This window comes from Lipophrys pholis (assembly GCF_963383615.2).
Source record: "Lipophrys pholis genome assembly, chromosome: 14".
Classification (NCBI taxonomy): Eukaryota; Metazoa; Chordata; class Actinopteri; order Blenniiformes; family Blenniidae; genus Lipophrys; species Lipophrys pholis.
The window spans coordinates 26,957,757-26,976,038 of record NC_137633.1 but is presented as its reverse complement, the minus strand read 5'-3'; the positions used below and the strand labels follow the sequence as shown (position 1 = coordinate 26,976,038).

General features: G+C 45.3%; 2 protein-coding genes across 2 annotated transcripts in view; both read right to left on the bottom strand.

Annotated features, from left to right (window-relative positions):
• Positions 1-180, bottom strand: part of ap5s1 (adaptor related protein complex 5 subunit sigma 1) — a gene marked incomplete at its 5' end in the record, with an annotated part of 6,872 nt that extends 6,692 nt beyond the window's left edge. Inside the window, one exon of the mRNA XM_080480695.1 lies at positions 4-180. Coding sequence (XP_080336821.1) covers positions 4-180 — 177 coding nt within the window. The remainder of the gene's footprint in view (positions 1-3) is intronic.
• Positions 181-10,452: 10,272 nt separating this feature from the next.
• On the bottom strand, positions 10,453-17,760 carry cdc25b (cell division cycle 25B). Its single transcript, XM_080479431.1, has 15 exons — positions 17,198-17,760; positions 16,967-17,049; positions 16,459-16,510; positions 15,191-15,232; positions 14,927-14,960; positions 14,493-14,621; positions 14,176-14,295; positions 13,975-14,097; positions 13,811-13,888; positions 13,044-13,232; positions 12,728-12,832; positions 12,585-12,647; positions 12,400-12,498; positions 12,071-12,316; positions 10,453-11,374 (listed from the first exon to the last, which is right to left on the bottom strand). The coding sequence occupies exons 1-15, from the start codon at positions 17,410-17,412 to the stop codon at positions 11,234-11,236; spliced, it is 1,719 nt and encodes a 572-aa protein (XP_080335557.1). The 5' UTR covers positions 17,413-17,760; the 3' UTR covers positions 10,453-11,233.
• Between the last annotated feature and the right edge of the window lie 522 nt (positions 17,761-18,282).

Genomic DNA, 18,282 nt, shown 5'->3' with positions numbered 1-18,282 from the left:
CACCCCCACGGAGGTTTTCTCCTTCCCCAGCAGTCTCTTCTCCCCGGGGCTCAGCTCGTGGCTCTCCCCGGTCAGGACGCCCTCCTCCGGACCGAACATCCGGCAGTAGAGCACCCGGCACTCCGCGGGGGAGAGAGCAGCGAGCGGACACACGGTGTGGATGAGAAAACACACGACCATCTTCTACCAGTCCCTCCTGGTCCTGCACTTCCGGGTTGATCAGCTGTGGTTCTACACTAATATGTCTATGACTTGTGACCACCAGGGGGAGCCCGCAGCCTGTGCTACACTGCTCTGGGTGTTGTTCTTCAGTCTGACCACCAGGGGGTGGCCGCAGCCTGTGCTACACTGCTCTGGGTGTTATTCTTCAGTCTGACCACCAGGGGGTGGCCGCAGCCTGTGCTACACTGCTCTGGGTGTTGTTCGTCAGTCTGACCACCAGGGGGAGCCCGCAGCCTGTGCTACACTGCTCTGGGTGTTGTTCGTCAGTCTGACCACCAGGGGGAGCCCGCAGCCTGCACCAAACTGCTCTTTGACGGTCAATATGATTAGTTTGTAGTTTTCTCTTCGAGAAAAAAATTTGCAACGAATCACAGTTGTTAAAAACGCGCATTTAAGTTGTTTAAAGAAGAAATCTGTGTCGTTCACCCTGGTGAAAGTGGTTAAAATCAGACCGGGGGTGTGTGTACGGAGGGTGGGAGGGCTCCGACATCAGAGGGTTTCAGGGCCTGAGCAGACCACCAGAGACAGCAGCTAATCCAGCAGCTGTTAATCCAGCAGCTGCTGGTCACGCTTCTTTATTCTGAGTCCATCTGAAAGTACAGAGGACAGAAAGACACAGTCACTGCACTGTCACGTTAACCTCTTCAGCTTTACAGACCTGCAGAGCCAGAGCCCCGAGCTGCAGATGCTGGTTTCTCCACTGTCCGTCCATCATTCAGCAAACAAGTCAGGGATGAATCTAAATGCTAATGTCCATGTGAGCTGGATTAATGTTTGTGTAATGTTTTTTTCTGCTTCCAGAAGATTCATTCATTCATTCATTCATTTTCATCAGAAACTGCTGGAGTTTCCATCACAGTCTCCATGTTGGCATACATAAACAACACATAGTAATACAAGGAAAATAACTGATTACAACAAAGTAAGTTTCTTTGCTCGAAAGGTTATAATGAAAGTTATTACTACGGTAAGACAGGACACCATGTGGAGCACTTTCTCTGTCTTGTATCGCATCAACACCGCAGAACAAGGCAACGGTACAATAAATGCAGAGCTTTATGGTCCAAAAGATATTTTGATCCATTAATTAAAGATGTGTTTTTTGTAATCATATTTTGTATGTCTGATGTGTGATTTACAATCCTGCTTACTGTCAATAATATGAACCCTCTACCTTGAGACTGAGAGTCTCATGCTCTACCTACGGAGCTGGCCGGGATCTTTATTCAATTCCTCATTCGCTATATCAATTAATATGTTTTGAGATATCATGAGAGTAAAATATATTAGTATCATCTGCAAATATTATCATTTTCAGTATATTGAATACATTAAATATATCAAATAAATAATTTTGGACCCAAACTAGAACTCCACAATCAAACTGTGATTCAACCTGTGTTCTCTCTGATAAACCCTTCCCCTCATACCAAACCTGGACAGTCTCTGTCAGTAAGATTGAATGATTGATTTTAGTTCTATAAATATTCCAACTGTATGTCTCTTCTTGTCTGTGGAGCCAGTAATCTCCTCCACCGCCTCTGGAGTTGCCATGGTGGTGGATGTTTGATCTAAGACCTTATTGTCCTTTATTAAATATGTCACCCATGTATAAGAAATATTCTAATCGTTTATTAAACAGTTTTTCTAATATTTCTGAGAACTGTGGGAGCAGAGAGAGAGAACGGTCTGCAGTTGGTGAAGATGTGTTTGTTTCCATTGGTGAACATCGGTGGTATTACTTTGGCTGTTTTCATGTTTTTAGGAAATATTCCTGTGGGATTAAAGATTACTACACATGTGAGTGAGTGAGTGGTTTTCAATACCTTCAGTTCCTGTTTTCACATTAAGCATATCTCTACTATTGACAACATGTTTAACTTCAGCCTCACTCACATTTCAGAGAAAAATAGTTTTTGTGTTTCTTTCAGTCAGATTATAATCCTCCATGTTATTGTGTTCTGGGATTGTTTTTGCCCGTTCAGGTATACAAAAAAATCATTACATTTATTTGCACGTTTGAAATTTCATAATTGTCTTGGAGGAAGTCATGTGGATAAAGATCCTCGTTAGTTTCACCTTTTAATAGCTTATTTATTATGTTCCAAATCCCTTTAATATTATTTTTATTTTCATTCAATACATCAGTGTAATATTTCTTCTGGCTATTTCTTATTATGTTTGTTAATTTATTTTTGTATTGCTTGTTTTGCGTTTCTGCCTCGCCTGTGTTTAACTTGAGCGACTGCCTGTAGAATCCTTTTTCTTTTTACAAGCGTGTAGTAAACCCTCGGTCAACCAAGGAGATCTTGTTTTATTTTTAGGTTTACTGCCTCGAGCCATTGGGCAATGTTTATTGTCAAGTGTGCAAAATATTTCAAGCAAATAGTTGAAGGCTCTACGGACGTTTTCTTCCAATCTTGATTTAAAAAGGTCAAATTCAAAGTTAATCTTCAGTTCTTATTCGTTTAAAGATAGAATATTGTATATTTTTCTCATTTATGTGATTATCATTATATAAAACAGGCTGGCGATCTGTTCTGTCACATTCCATCAATCTGAGGTACGTTTAATGTTGTTTGTATTAATGTTGTATGAGTGTGGCGCTATGAGATGTGATTCTATTGGCTCGTATTATAGTTGGAAATAGACTCATACTATGTATTCTGTTTATAAACTCATCAGTCACTGCATGATTGTTAGGATTAAGTCTATATTGAAATCACCGCATATGAATAATATTTTGTTTGTATCTGAAGACATTTTCTCCGTCCGCTCTGTGAATAGTTCAATACTTGAACCTGGTGACCTTCATACACAACTAATCACAACATTCTGTTTCTTTTCACAGTAGATTTTGATAGAAATACATTCCAGCAGATCTTTTACTGTTGAAGACATTTCTTCAATGATTTTATATTTTATATTCTTATTGACATATATTCCAACCCCCCCACCTGCTTTGTTTGTTCTATTTACAAAATTAAGATTATATCCATCTAACTCAAAATTGCCACCCTTTCCTTCCTTAAACCAGGTTTCTGAGCAGCAACTATACTAAATGGGTGTAGATATTCTGTAGGTATTCTGTAGATATTCTGTAGATATTCTGTAGATATTCTGTAGATATTCTGTAGATACTCCTCGATGCTGGTGAAGTTAGAGTACATACTGCATTGACTGTATTATATTGCTCTTCTGAATAATATTTACAGTCAAAATCACTTTGTGAAAATAACATATTATCCTGGTCCACATCATAATCTGGGTCATGTTCATTAAAGCCTCGTTTCCACAGTGCCCCTTGGTGCCGGTGCGGGTCGGGTGGGGTCGGCTATCTGTAACCAGACCCATACCAGTGCCGCGTTTCCATTACACGGGGTTCGGTTTGAAATGTAGGCGGGGTTATGAACGGTTGTGTAATCATGCAGGATGTGACGCCATAACGGGAGGATGATTGCTGCAGAAGAACTGATTGGAAATGTCTGCTTGCTGGGAGAACAGCGGTCGTCACGGACCAATGAGCAGACGGCAGTGTTGAAGCTCCTCCCCCTCATATCCGGCACATTGTGCCTGGTACCCCAAGTGGAGGGGTAGCGAGAAATGGTTACCAATGGTACCGGTCGGTAACGGTTCTGAGTCAGTGGAAACGCACAACAACCGGTTCCGACCTGACCCGTACCGGCACCAAGGGGCTCTGTGGAAACGAGGCTCAAGACTGGTGTTCTCAAATGTGTTGAGTTCCAAATGCTCATTATTCAAACGCATATGGTGTAAATCCATGTTTCTAGCAGCAGCAGGTGAGTTGTGAACTATTGATATACGTGTTGCCTTATTTATGAAGTGACTGGCTCATTCGTATTGACTCAGCGCCTCCATACTTGTGACGAGCAGAACTCTGGCTGCCTCCGGAGCTCCATGGAGCTTGATAAACACCTTGCAGTTGCTCTGCCATGTGTTTTGGATTTTGCTTTGCTTCCTCAGAAACGTCGGCGTTCCTCCGTGTTCCGTGGTCATTCAGGAAGACTTTGCTTCCCTTCAGTTTCCTCCTTGTTGGAGCAGCGCGATCCTAGTTTTCCTGTTGGTGAATCTCATGATGGCAGCTGGCGTGTCGTTGTCCTTCCTGGGGAGAGGGTGACGGGCCTCGAGAGCATCCAAGTCCAGTAAAAGGTCTCTGGTCCCGAGGAAGGCTGCCACCTGTTGTTCCACTGAGCACATCTCCGACCACCCGGGATCGGCTCCATTCCCGGCGCTCACTGCCTTGGCATATGACCGGGGCCTGATCTTTGATTCTGGAGTACTGCTCCAGATCCTCTAGCCTCCGTTCCAGGTCCGCGATCTTCTTATCCTTCTCTGCATTTTGCAGGCGCAGCTGTTCAGCTTCATCCACCAGGCGTAGAAGCTGTTGTTGCTGGCTCCGTATCGCAGCAGTTTCCGCGGTGATAAAGTCCAGCGACCTTTTGATTTCACCAACATCTTCCGCCGATGACGTTGTGTCATTTTGCAGCCCTGCAGCGCTGTGACTCCAGCAGACAGGGAATCCAGTGCTTTTCGTATTTCCTCCACTTCTTCTGTGGCGGGACTCTTCTTCAGTGGTATTTTAAATTCTCAGTCAGTGCGGCTGGCGTCTTTATTCAACAAACAGATCTGTGTTTCTGTGTTTCTGTGTTTTGTTCCAGTTCTTAGATGAGAAGAAAACACATCCTTCATTCAAAGAAGTGATCAAGTTTTGGTCTAAGGCCCCGTTTACACCGCGTAGTGGTACGACCCGTAGTGGTACGACCCGTAGTGGTACGACCCGTAGTGGTACGACCCGTAGTGGTACGACCCGTAGTGGTACGACCCGTAGTGGTACGACCCGTAGTGGTACGACCCGCGGTCCATATTCTAGTTTTATCCTCCAGATCAGTAGTTTAATAGTTGAGACTCTCCCTGATATCATCCGATGTGTCATCAGTCCATACGGATGTCAGGTTCTCTCCATTTTCTTCACCTTTATAGTGTTTTGTTCTCTGCACACATGTCTGTGTAGTTTCATAACAAAATCAAGCAACGGCGCCCTCCAGTGGCCCGGCATACTAACTACATCGTTGTCTCTGTGTCCGCTGCTGCAGTGGAAACACACTTTTAGCGGATTAGGTGTTGTCACGTGAAACGTTGTCGTGTAACCAGGGCCTGATCAGTTTTTTAAATCAACCTCAGCAATAGAGGAAGAAATCTATTAATTTCACTATATTTTGGAAACGTGCCCCAGTATGAAGAAAGAAATGAGGACGATTTATTTCCTGAGGATAAAACCTTCAGAACTCTTTTACTAAACTGACTAATAGTGAGACGAGTCAAAATTTCCACACAGAAACCTGTGAGGTATTTCTGCAGCTACATGGTATGAAACCATAATCCAGTGTACTCCGATTACTCCTCAGTAATGTTTTAATCATGCAGGAGGAATGTCAGAAGATAATAATTAGCTCACATCAGAAGGAAAGTGAAGCCGGGAGACTCAGAATGAAAGTAAGTGCAGCAGTCGCTTCCTGAAGACGATGTCTGTTTAAAGCACCTAGAAAGGACTGTTGTATGTGCTGCTATATAAGTAAAGTTGAATTGAATTGATTTTATTAAAAAGCTTTAAAAACTAAAACCTGGAGACGTTCAGCTGCTCGGTTCATATCTTGTCAGTCACATTTCCTTCAGCTGCTTGACAACAACAGGAAGTGGTGGAGGACTGCAAGTTTGAACAAAAGGAAGTCAAGACATCATATTCATACGTTCACACAGAAACATCCGGAGCTTCTGCTGGAATCATTTCAGACGGCAGAGTGAAAACACACGACAGCGGCTGAGTCACTGGAGCTGTTTAGAAACAATCAGACGCCATGTTAAAGGTGGAAACGCTGCTTCACACGCACAGCTGGGATTTGAATCTGTGACCTTCAGACTGTGAGGTGTGAGCTCTATCCACTGCTCCATTTACAATTTAACAGGATCAATCAGGAAAGTGAATCATTGAAAGTGAGAAGAGTTGTGTCCCATACAAAGTGGATGAGAGAGGCACCTCATGGAGGAGATCAGCGTCTGTTCCCATGGAGCCGCTCAGTGTTTCACACAGTGATGTAGTTACCTGTGCTACCTAGTTAGGCAAGGCAAGGCTAGGCAAGGCAAGGCAAGGCAAGGCAAGGCAAGGCAAGGCAAGGCTAGGCAAGGCAAGGCAAGGCAAGGCAAGGCAAGGCTAGGCTAGGCTAGGCTAGGCAAATTTATTTATAGAGCACCATTCCAACACAAGACAATTCTCAGAGCTTTACAAAGAAATTAAAGAAATTAAAAAAATACAGAATAAAGAAATACTTTAAAGCTTTGGAAGAAATGAAAGAAATGCATTAAAACAAATAATGAAGAAAAGTATAATAAATAAGGTAAGAGATTTATTAAGATAAGTTTAATAAGTAAATAAAATCTATTGTTTATTCTACATCCTGTACATCTAGGAATGTTTTAAGTCCTGATTTAAAAGAAGTGAGTGTGTCAGCAGTCTTCAGGTGTTCAGGAAGTTTGTTCCAGAGGTGAGGAGGTAGGAACTAAAAGCTGCTTCACCTTGTTTCTTCTGACTGTAGGAACAGTGAGTCAACCTCTTCCTGATGACCTCAGAGGTCTGGAGCTTTGATCTTCTACAAGTCAATCTGAGATGATTTAGGCCCGAGACCCTTCAAAGCTTTCTAGAGCAGAAGGACCATTCTGAAGTTCATCCTTCGATACACAGGCAGCCAATGGAGAGGGTGGAGCAGGGGGGATGAGCTCCACCCTCAGTGTGGTGGTGTAATGTTCTCCATTCTCAGTGTGGTGGTGTAATTTGCTCCACCCTCAGTGTGGTGGTGTAATGTACTCCATTCTCAGTGTGGTGGTGTAATGAGCTCCACCCTCAGTGTGGTGGTGTAATTTGCTCCACCCTCAGTGTGGTGGTGTAATGTACTCCACCCTCAGTGTGGTGGCGTAATGAGCTCCACCCTCAGTGTGGTGGTGTAATGAGCTCCACCCTCAGTGTGGTGGTGTAATGTGTAAACACTCCATTTCAGTGAAAATGAAAGCAGAAGAAGTTCCAAGGTTAAAAACAATGAGCTCAGTTTTTTCTGGGTTAAGTTGTAAAAAGTGCTGACTCATCACTCCTTCATTTCATTTCTACATTTCCTCAGCCGGAATAAGGGGGCGTGGTCATTCACTGACACTGATATATAGAGCTGAGTGTCGTCTGCTAATTCTGAGAAGAGATGTTAGCATCGATGTGCGCTAACGGCTAACATGTTAGCGATGCAAACTCAGTTCCACTAACAAATGTAGCACTGGTGAAGGTCTGTGCTCTACCGAGTGTAGCTCTACTCATGTTATTGTGAGAAATATCCACCTGAACCGGGGCAGCGCGGTGCCGCAGTGGTTCGCTCTCTCTCCTCACATGGTGAACGGTTCGAGTCCGGGCTGGGCCTGTAGTGTGGACTGTGCAGGGAGTGGAGGTCTGCAGACCGGAAAAACCTGATCGCTGTGGGGAAGACAGACGGAAGTCTTAAAACTGGTCCCTCAGTGTTAATCACAAATATGGACGAGTCGCAACACGCCGCTTCGCACGGGGATGAAAATAAAGTGTTTGTGAGAGGAGGAATGAAGGGAACATTCCCAGTGGAGCCGAGATTTTCTTATTCATTTATTGTGTTTTGTGAGGAAAAGGAAAGTGTTGAAAGTCCTGGCTACACACAGTGTGTAGGAACAGTATTCATTTATGGAAACTTTTCAGCGTCTCTTTGTTGGAGTCTCCACTCCAACTCTAATCACTGCTGCAAACAGACGGTTTTTCTGGGAAACCTGCCAAGGTCTCATCTGCATTTTAAAAGCGGAGCGCTCGTCGTGAAAGCAGCGCTGCATTATGTATGCTGGTGTAGGTGTGAGGCCATTCATCAGCTGGATTATGAATTATGCAGCTTGACGAGTCCACGGGAAGAAGATCGCTCCTTCTGCATTCCAACATGTTTGACAGGAACGCTGTGGAGAACAAAGTGCAGCACTTCTTTTTTTCCTTTAGTGTTCAGTAACATGTCCAGCCTGTAAATGAGTCTTTTCTCCTCCCTCAGAGAAACAGTTTCAAACAGCTGAAGAGCCTGACGGAGCCTGACGGAGGAAGAGCAGCGCTGTTGTTTCTCCTATCACGTGCTCACGTGTTTCCAGCACATGGCTGCTCAGATTTTCTTCCCTCCACCCGAGCAGCTACAGACCGTGAACTCCTGCCAGGACATGTGGAGCTGCCTGTGAGTGTGTGTGTGTGTGTGTGTGTGTGTGTGTGTGTGTGTGTGTGTGTGTGTGTGTGTGTGTGTGTGTGTGTGTGTGTGTGTGTGTGTGTGTGTGTGTGTGTGTGTGTGTGTGTGTGGGTGTGTGTGTGCAGGCACGTGCTGCGTCTGGCCACTCCCAGAGGCTGCCAGAGGGAAAATTTGAAAAACAGGAAGTGCTGAGCGCCCTGCCGCCACACAGAACAGACAAAGCTGCAGTTTGAATGTTTGGAGGACTGAGGACACACACACACACACACACACACACACACACACACACACACACACACACACACACACACGAGCGTCTTACACAGGAGAATAATGTCGGGGAAACTTGATCCATTTGTTCAGAAAACATTTACATTTCAGATGTTTTTCGGTGAATTTCAAGACAAAGAAAATAATCCCACAGTTTGCAGATCATGAAGGACATGGAGTTATTGACGTGAGAATATTGAAAATAAACCACGTTTCTGTTCTGAAGACGAAGAAAGGTAGAAAGATCAATATTGGTGGATTAAGAAAATGTTCCTCCTGCTGACCACTTTTGATGCATTTCATCAGAATTATCACTTAAAAATGCCAAAAGACTGAATAAGATCAGTTGAAGCAGGTAAAGTCTCCTCAGCTTGGAGAGAAACAGGATCATGTCATCTGCATACAGGGCAATACGATGTTCCAGAAGACCTATTCTTATATCACTTATATTGATATGCTTGTGAATTGCCGTAGCTAAAGGCTCAATGGCCAGAGTGAAGAAAAGGGAAAGTAGACAACCCTGTCTTGTCCCACATTTCAATTTAAAGGGAGATGGCGTTAGAACATTGGTTACAAGTTCAGCCTGTGTGTTGGAGTATATTAGCTGGACCCAGCGAAGGAACTTCCCTCCGATACCCAAACGTTCAAGGACAGTGAACATTTATTGCCATTCTACCCTGTCAAAGGTCTTTTCTGCGTCTCGTGACAGGATATCAGACCTTTCAAAAAGTACATTAAGCACCCTTCTAATGTTATGAAAGCTCTGTCTGCCTTGGACAAACCCATTATGATAAGGGTGGACTATTTTGGGTAGAAGCGGCTCAAAGGTCTTGGCCACTTTGCACAGGATTGTAACATCATTAATAATGAGCGATCAGCCAATCAGAGCCACAGTGACTGGCAGGTTTACCTGGATTCAGAAGTAAAGAGACCATCACTGTACTAACTGAAGGTGGGAGAGATCCTTTTACAAAGGCTTCTTGGTATTCGTTTAGCATGAAAGATTTCATAAATGTCAATTGGGATTTCATCTCCTTTTCATACTGGATGTAGCTTCAGACTGTGACTGTGCATCAAGTTCAAACTCAAGTGAATTTAGGGATTCAGTATCTAGGCTGGATAAAATCTGATGATTCCAGGAATTCCTTTTGTACAAGTCATTGTTAAATTTTACAGATCTTAAGGTCCTATAAACTAATAAACCTACACTGACATCATGTTGCTTTAACTCAAGCTTCTTTTTAAGGGTCCAAAGTGGAGGATCTTCTCATTGAACAGAACTTTTGACTTTTAAGTAATTTATACCCAAAATGAGAGTGAAAGTTGCTCATGGTCACTTTTCACAGATTAATAAATTGAAGCCTGTTTCTGGACTCTAGCAGTTAAACTATAGTAATGGAGTCCAGTACCATAGTTAACTGCTGCCTCTGGTTCTGGACTCGGGTAAACTGTTTTCACGGTTTTGTTTCCTGGCGGAGATGGACTGCGTCTGATTGGCTGCTGTATGAAAGCAGCCAATCAGCGTCCAGGGAGCCGCCGGCTGACCTGCTCTCATGAAGATTAGAGGTTTAATCTGGTAGGTTTTCTCTCTGCGTCCAAATCATCCTACATCTCAACACATTTGTCACAGATGATGCGAGAACAAAAGAGAAACTTCCAGGAGCGTCAGTTGAACCCAGATTGGATCTTTATTTCAGCAGCTCCCCTCCCCCGAGCCTGAACCAACACCGTCTCACCGCCCGGCTCACTGGAAGAACTCCATTCGCTCTGCCGAGTGCAACAACATCAGATCAATGCAGATTGAAGAGTCAAAGCAAAACAGACTTTCTGGAGATCCACAATCTTCTCACGCTTGCTGACCTGCAGCATTAGAAACTGAAATCTCACTGCGAAGGTCAAAGGTCACCGGTTTGCTTTGGTTTCTTCTGAGTATTGCAGCCAGTCAGGAAGGAGGGGGGGAAAAAAAAAAAAAAAAAAAAAAACTCTTTTGGAAGTTGCCATTAAACATGGTCAAATGTGTATTGGGGGAACCTGCCAGAGACTTCAGCAAGTCCAGGTCCAGAGTGGGGTCCAAGCAAATCATTAAAACCCAATAAAAACACGTATCAAAAAGCACAGTACCACTTCTCGCTCGGGAAGTGCTTCAACGAGGGAAATGACAAAATCCAAATGACGATAACAAAGAAACAAGCAGACTTGAGCCGTGGCAGCGTGGTTCGTGTTATTTAAACCTTTAAGGAGTTAAAAGTCCCAGAGGTTTCAGGCAGAACATCATTATTTCACTTCTTCCACTGAATTTGCATAAATAACCAGGTTGCTATAGATGAATCTTCTGTCGGTTCAAACCCCAGAAGGTCCTTCCTCGTGAAAAGGGGGGCAGTGCGAAGGACCAGGACCAGGAGGTGATGGGGGGGCGGTCTGGGAGGACCAGGACCAGGAGGTGCTCACAGCTTCTTCAGTCGACTGTACATGTCTCTCTTGCTGCGCTCTCCGGCCCAAGTTCGGCTCTTCAACCGAAACATTCGCAGGGCGTCCTTGAAGTCCTCGTGGTGCATCGGCCGGTAGGACTGAGGCTCACACTGCGCCTGGAGGAGGAGGGAGAGGAAGAGGAGGCACGTTCAGTCCAGAGCTGCTTTTAATCTACCGAGTGTAGAACTTTGAGCTCAGGAAGCTTCACAGGAAAACCTTGAGCTCAAAAGGCTTTTTAATTATTATATACCAAGATAAACTTTCCTCCTTGAAGATCAGATGATTCAGTCATGAGATCAGAAATCTGCTCCATAGAAACTAAACATGACGACAGAAGATCTAGAGACAAACTGTCCCACTGAGAAGAAATTCTTCACACAGTGAAATCAATTTCATTCTTACAGAGAAAGAAGGAAAAACCTTTTTGATTCAGTTTATATGAAAATAAAATACTGTAATTAATTGATCATACCAAGTCATAAATTGAGGCATTTTGCCCATAATTATAGATTTTCTTTTAAATGAAAAAATTACTTTTGACTGATATTCAGCTTCTCGGATACATTTTTCACATATGATGTATATTTATCCATCAAGCACACGACATCATTTCCTTCATCGCTGCTGTTTGTGTCTGTATGTGCAGCTTTAATCCTCTGGTTCTTCATGAGCTGCCGTCTAATTCATGATTTACATCTTTTAAAAAGTCCCTTTCACACATCAAACGAGGGAATAGCAACGTAATCAAAGACTAATGAAGCAAATGATGAGAAGAAAGTTTCCGGTTTGAATGGATTTGAAGCCAAACCGACCTGGAAATGAGGGAAGAAGTCTTTGTAGCCGCCCTTGAGGATGTAGAGTTCAGGGTAGTGCAGTTTGGGGTAATCGTTGACGGCGCGGTCCCGCTCCCGGACGAAGCGGCACATCCTGGGGCCGCGCTCCGACGAGAACTCGCAGTGGAAGACGATGACGATGCGTTTGTCCGGGACGGACGGGATGAGGGGGGTCCGGAGGAGGAAGTCCTGGACCTGGTCCTCCTGATGCAGGTTCATAGCTCCCTGGTGAAGAGAAGAGCCACGGAGTCAGGACGAGCTCCACACTCCACAGAACTCTGAGCACAAGTCAATCAAACCACACGCACTTGGATGTGTCCTCCTTCAAACTCGTACGGGTAGCGGCAGTCGATGACGATGACTCGCTCGACCAGCAAGTCGAACTGGCCGCTCAGAGCCGCCACCATCTGGAACACAGGAAACATTTTAACGCTCAGATTTCAGTGACTGGACAGCGATGGAAACGACAAGTCAGGTCCGAGTGTTCACTCACCACCTGTGCAGTGATGTACTTGAGGTCTTGATGTTTTCCATCGACAGTCGGAAGAACAAACGGCTGAAGAACCAGAGAGAAACTGGGTTAGTTTGGATTCTGGCCTCCGGTTAAAAAGACGCAGAGTTGTGAAGCTTCCTCACCTTGGTGAAGTCTCCGATCAGCGAGTTGGAGCCGTCCTCACTGTCCAGCAGCTTCTCGATGTCGGTCTGGCAGAAGGACTTGGACCTCTGGAGCAGAGAGCAGCTCTGGAAGCAAACGGACGGACTTCAGCAGGCAGACGAGGAGGAAACTCACTATGACCCGTGAGGCCTGGTCAGGAAGCCTGAATGTGTATCTAGGATGTTTCTCCACTTCAAATGACGAAGAAGTCACGAGCATCCTAAAGTTCTCACACCAGCAATCAGCAGGTTCACCCACAACAACGAGAAGCAACAGTGTGGCAGCGACGCTTCTCACCACTCTGGGAGACTCGGGGTTCTGCTCCAGGCTGGTGACCTGTGTTCCCGCCACGCTGCGGCGCCTCTTCACCCGGACAGGCGTGTTCTCGTCAGCGGGACATTCGGGACGCTTCACGGAGGGGCGGGACACCGGGCTGGGGACGGAGGGCGAGTGGAAGAGGCTCCGAGGTCGACAGCGAATCACAGGCTGGAGACACGAGAGAGGAGGCCACGTTAACGAGAGTAGAACCGACAACCGGTTTCACTGTTCTCACATCAATTCACACAAAAGAAAGAGAACTGGCCAACACATTTGTCCAAAATGTCATTCAACCTTTTGCCCTCACATGTATTAACAACCAATCCAATCTGTCCGTAGCAAAACTACGCTTGAACAAAAAACTAACCATTTTCAGAGATTTAACCCTTTAAAGGTCAGCTTGTGAACGTGGAACTGTCACTCCAGGAGACAAAAACATGAGGAATTCCCAGAAAACAGTAGAGAGGTTTAAAGCTATTAAAGTGATTCATGAAAAGAAATTTGAAACTGATGTGTGATGATTTAATGGTTTTTGCTCACGAGGAAAACGAGTGTACAAAAGACCTTGAGCACGAACGACATGTAAGGGTCAAATTGAACAAATTTTTAAAGAGTAAAATCTTGTAAAGACTCAAAGCAGAATATTTTCATGAAAACAAAGAAAGAAATGTCCCAAATGAGCTTCATGCTTTCCAATATCTTCTGAATGACAGAAAAGTAGATTTTCTTGCAGAGATGAAACTTACCGAGTCCTCTGCAGTACCGTCCGACACCAGTGGGGCGGTCAGCAAACTGGCCATTCCCGTCGGCATCTCAGGGTCACTCTGACAAAACACCAGTCAGCAGAACGTCAAGAGACGACAACAGAGCAAACATTTATCACTGAAAGGAAGCTGCGACGAGGCCACACCTCCATGTTGTCATCCAGCACGTCCAGAAAGCCGTCGTCCTCGGAGGTGAGGGAGGAGCACCTGGAGAACACGGGGCTGGAGTCCTGGAAGTCCAGCTGCTGGACCGGAGGGGGTGAAGAGAGCTGTCCCAACAGAAAGACACCGGGGTTAGTCTCCTCCTGAAGCAGGAAACCTGCTGACATCCCTGCGGGGCAGCGCACCATGAGGGCCGGGGCGGAGCTGGGCCGGCGAGCAAACGCGTCCTTCGACTGCCCGCCACCGAAGGAGCGCACACGAGAACGAGACACCGGCTTCATCGGCTTCTTGAATTCAAAGTTCTCCTGCAGGAAAGACAAAAAAACTCTTTTAATAAAAAGGCTTTGAGGGAATGTGAAACCTCCAGAACAGTTCAGTAGACTTTAACAGCCTGGTGCTCACTACCTTTAACCAGTTCCAATATGACCCAGAAACCAGACTAAAGCAAACAATACATCGTCATGTGACAGACGAGGTGGAGGCAGCATCGTCCTGCTCTCACCTCTGGCATGTTCTCCTTGTTGTCCTGTAGTGAGGAGGACATGGCGGCGGGCTGCTGGCCGAAGATGCCGTACCGGTGGGAGTCCGGCTCTTGGCCCTTCAGGCACGGACTGAAACTCAGGAGCTGAAGCTGATGGAGGAAAACAGGCGGCCACTTAGAGGCACAACAATACTCCTCATGTGTAGTGGAATCACAAAGGACTCATCGGGAAATTCTTCCCCTGAGGCCTGAATCCAGCCAGTCGCCTTATTTGCAAGTTAAAACTTGTTTGAACTGAAAACGTCTTTTTTTCCCTTTACACGTCCCCAAATGCCTCAGAGGTTAATTATCCTTCTGACTGGAACCAGATAGATGGAAATCAGTGGACTAAATAGTTAATAAACCTTTCATACCTGCGACAGAGCCTCAATTATATGAACAGAAAAACTGCTTACTGGCAATGAGTTGATTCGTCGAAGTGGTATCTTCCTGCGAGCAACAGAGAAGAGAGAGAGAAATCAGGACAATCCAAGTGACTGGAAACTACCAAAGAAGCAAGTTCAGGAGGAATCAATCACTACACAGCTCAACAGCAAAAGAAAAGGTCAAAATGATAGTATTTCTCAGTTATCTGACACATGAATTTAAGAACAATTAGTCTCTAGACAAAACAGAAGAAATGTACATCTACAGACGAGAAAAAAAATCCAGAAACTTACTCGTTAACGATTCTGTAGGACTGTTCAATGGCTTTTTCAAACCTGTGGCAGAAAAGAGAAACAATACATTAACGTTCTGTTGCTGAGAATAGAAGCGTTGTAATAAAACCTGCAGAGAAAAGACGCCCCGAGGCCCGAACTGACACTCGAAACATCTTCATGAACCGAGCCTGAAGTTCCATTGAGAAACGGAGGAACGGTTGGACTTGAGGAAGTTGAGTGAAAGGTCTCTGTCAAGAGGTGGTCTGTGCATACGAGTAATGCCCACCTGTATGCTAAACAAGAGAGCTTTTTTGGGGGGGGCGGGGCGGGGCACCAATCAACCATATGCCTGCTGGAGCCAGTGCTGCCCGGGCCTCTCCCCAGCAGCTCTTTGTTTGCAGAGGGAGGGAACGTGCCCCATTCAACACAGGCCGAGGCAGGGAGGGCCGGCGTTCTCCGGGTGCCCTCGTTTCAAAAGCTCACTCACAGAAAAAAAAAAATCTCAACCCCCCCCCCCCCCCCCCCCACTCTATTGAAACAACAGTGCTGAGGAAGAGTGTGCCAGAACCCCGAGGGGTTGGGCTGCCATTAAACCTAAAGCAGCGTAAAGCAAGTCCCCCCCCCCCCAAACCCAGAAAACTCCTAGCAACCAAACAGCTGTTAGCAGGAGGTGAAAGAGGTCGTCGCACCGACCTGCTGTAAAGGAACTCGCATCACACAGCGACAGATGTCTGCAGAGGCTCACCCAACTCACAACTTGAAAAAATGGACACCCAAGATTAGGCAGCTGACAAAGTGGTGGAGATAAAGCTGGAGACAAGTGCTACCACCAGTCTCACTGTGACCCAGTCTCACTGTGACCCAGTCTCACTGTGACCCAGTCTCACTGTGACCCAGTCTCACTGTGACCCAGTCTCACTGTGACCCACATTCAGCTGTCAGATGTGTTCAATTTCATTCAGTCAAAAAGGTTTGAGCTCATCTCAACTTTGTCCTGAGTTTATACAAATCATTTCCACTTCCAACTTGACTAAACAAAAACCAAAAGACAAATTAACTGCCAACACATCAGTGTCTTTTTCACTTGACAAACACAAAGAAAGTTAATCTCACACGTCTTATCAGATAATCCGAGCGAGGCATCATCTTTAACGGTAGAAACAGTAATCCCAGAGATGAGACGCTGTGCTGGGTTCAACTAAACCCAAGCCCAGGGTGGGGGAGGAGGGAGGGGGCACTGTTTGCAGATTGATTAGAATAGACAAGAGGAGGACAGCGCAACTTACGCATCATCCACTTCCAGAGCATCCACGGGACTCTGGAGGTCCAGTCCGAGGCCTGGAAAAGGAGACGTGTGTGTGAGATCCATACAAGCATCCGGTGGTAAAAACACGAAACATTGAAATGATAAACATGCAAGCTTATTCACGATTTCACACAAAGCACTGGTTTACATAGGAAAAAGTAGTCATGTGTGCTATAGATAGATAGATAGCCTTTATTGTCATAATACAACATCACACAATGAAATTTGGAGGTTCTCCTATATTCAGTGCAGGATCACAACACGCATAAAAACTTAAAATGGGTTTAAAATCTTTTATGGAGTTAATTGAATCAGATAAAGTAAAAGCAATGATTGTGACATAGACGTTATCACACCACTACATCTAATAATCAGTAGAAATCGTATGCAGCGCATCAATACAAGCATTGAGAGACTGATGGTAACGTCATCAATGGGTTTAATGAGGTGAAATCCATTAAGAGACAAAAGGTTTAATGAGGGCTCACCAGCATCAGATGAAACGTCCGAGGCGAAGGAGGGAGCCTTCTCAAGCGGGGGACGGTTTCTTCTTTTCGGGGTGTCACATAGGCTGCGTAAGAGATGAACAGAATAAAGAACAGATCAGTAAAATAAACCACATTGTGCAAGTTGTCCAGACAGCATCTATCAGCGTGAACGATATTTCTGTTCCTGCGGGTAAATAAAACACATGAAGGAATGTGTAATTATAGCAGTACCTTCCGAGTCCAGCCAGATTGTTCATGTCCAGGGCCAGATTGGTGACAGGTGATAGGACAGCCATGGGTTCAGGCGAGAAGAGGCTCCTGCAATGCGCGGTCTTTGTGCTCAGCTCCCGCAGACTGGGGGAGGAAAGTCCGGGGATCGGGCTGGGCCTGCGTTTCAAGGCGGTGCGAACGGGACTTGTGCTTCCAAAAACGGTCTCCATGTTCATTGGTTTGGTGTCCTTTTTGTCCAGTCTTGATGGGTCCTGCAGATGAGGTCGGTTTTTGGCAGATTTAGTCTGAATTTCGGCTCGGTGGGTGCCAAACCTCCACGCTAACCCGAGAGCTAACCAGCGAGCCAGCGGCTACTTATCGTAACATTATCCAAAGATGCGGTCCGAAACACCGGCAGCAGGAGGGTCCGTGGCTCCGGGTGGAGTAGGGCTTTGATTTGGTTGTTGTAAAGTGTTAAAGCGGCATCGTTGTGAGATATTTCGGGCCTGTTGCAACACGCAGTACTCCCTCTGTGACAGCCCCGGTGAGTGAGGCGGAGACCGCAGCGCCTCGTATTTATGTTCAAAATAGAAGCGCAGGAGCGGCAATATTTGAACCAATCAGCACTGATGTTTCAGCAATCTGACCAATTAGAGCGCAGAGCTGCTGCACGCTGCAAGCCAGCAAACCAATCAGAGCTCTGAAAAGATGGGCGCTGTTGTTCTCACTGCGGATGAGGGAGAGGAAGGAGGATTTGATACAAACTTTAAATCTTCTTCTTTCCTCTGCGTTGTCTCCAACAATCATCCTTTAATACAAATAATAAATGTAATAATAGAGAGACACCTTTAACACCAGTCCCTTTAAAATGTTGAACTTTCTGTTACTTCCGGCTATGATTATAAATTGTGCAAAGAAGTTAAAAGGAAACGTACTGCAAACAAAAGCTCTGCTTACAAGCCTTCATTCACAGAACAAAAAGGTTCGTTAATTTTGCTAATTTATTTCAATAAAGATACTCTAAGCAACTTTACTCACCATGAAAACGTAGCATGGTGTGGAAATGGTTAATTTTATGTTGAGAAGTAAGTATATCTAGTTATTCG

Coding starts and splice junctions, on each gene's coding strand:
- cdc25b (XM_080479431.1), bottom strand. CDS start 17,412: ATGAACATGGAGACCGTTTTTGGAAGCACAAGTCCCGTTCGCACCGCC. Junction 13,233..13,810: donor ACGGTACTGCAGAGGACTCG/GTAAGTTTCATC, acceptor TCGTGTCTCCAG/CCTGTGATTCGCTGTCGACC. Junction 12,833..13,043: donor ACCCCGAGTCTCCCAGAGTG/GTGAGAAGCGTC, acceptor GTTTGCTTCCAG/AGCTGCTCTCTGCTCCAGAG.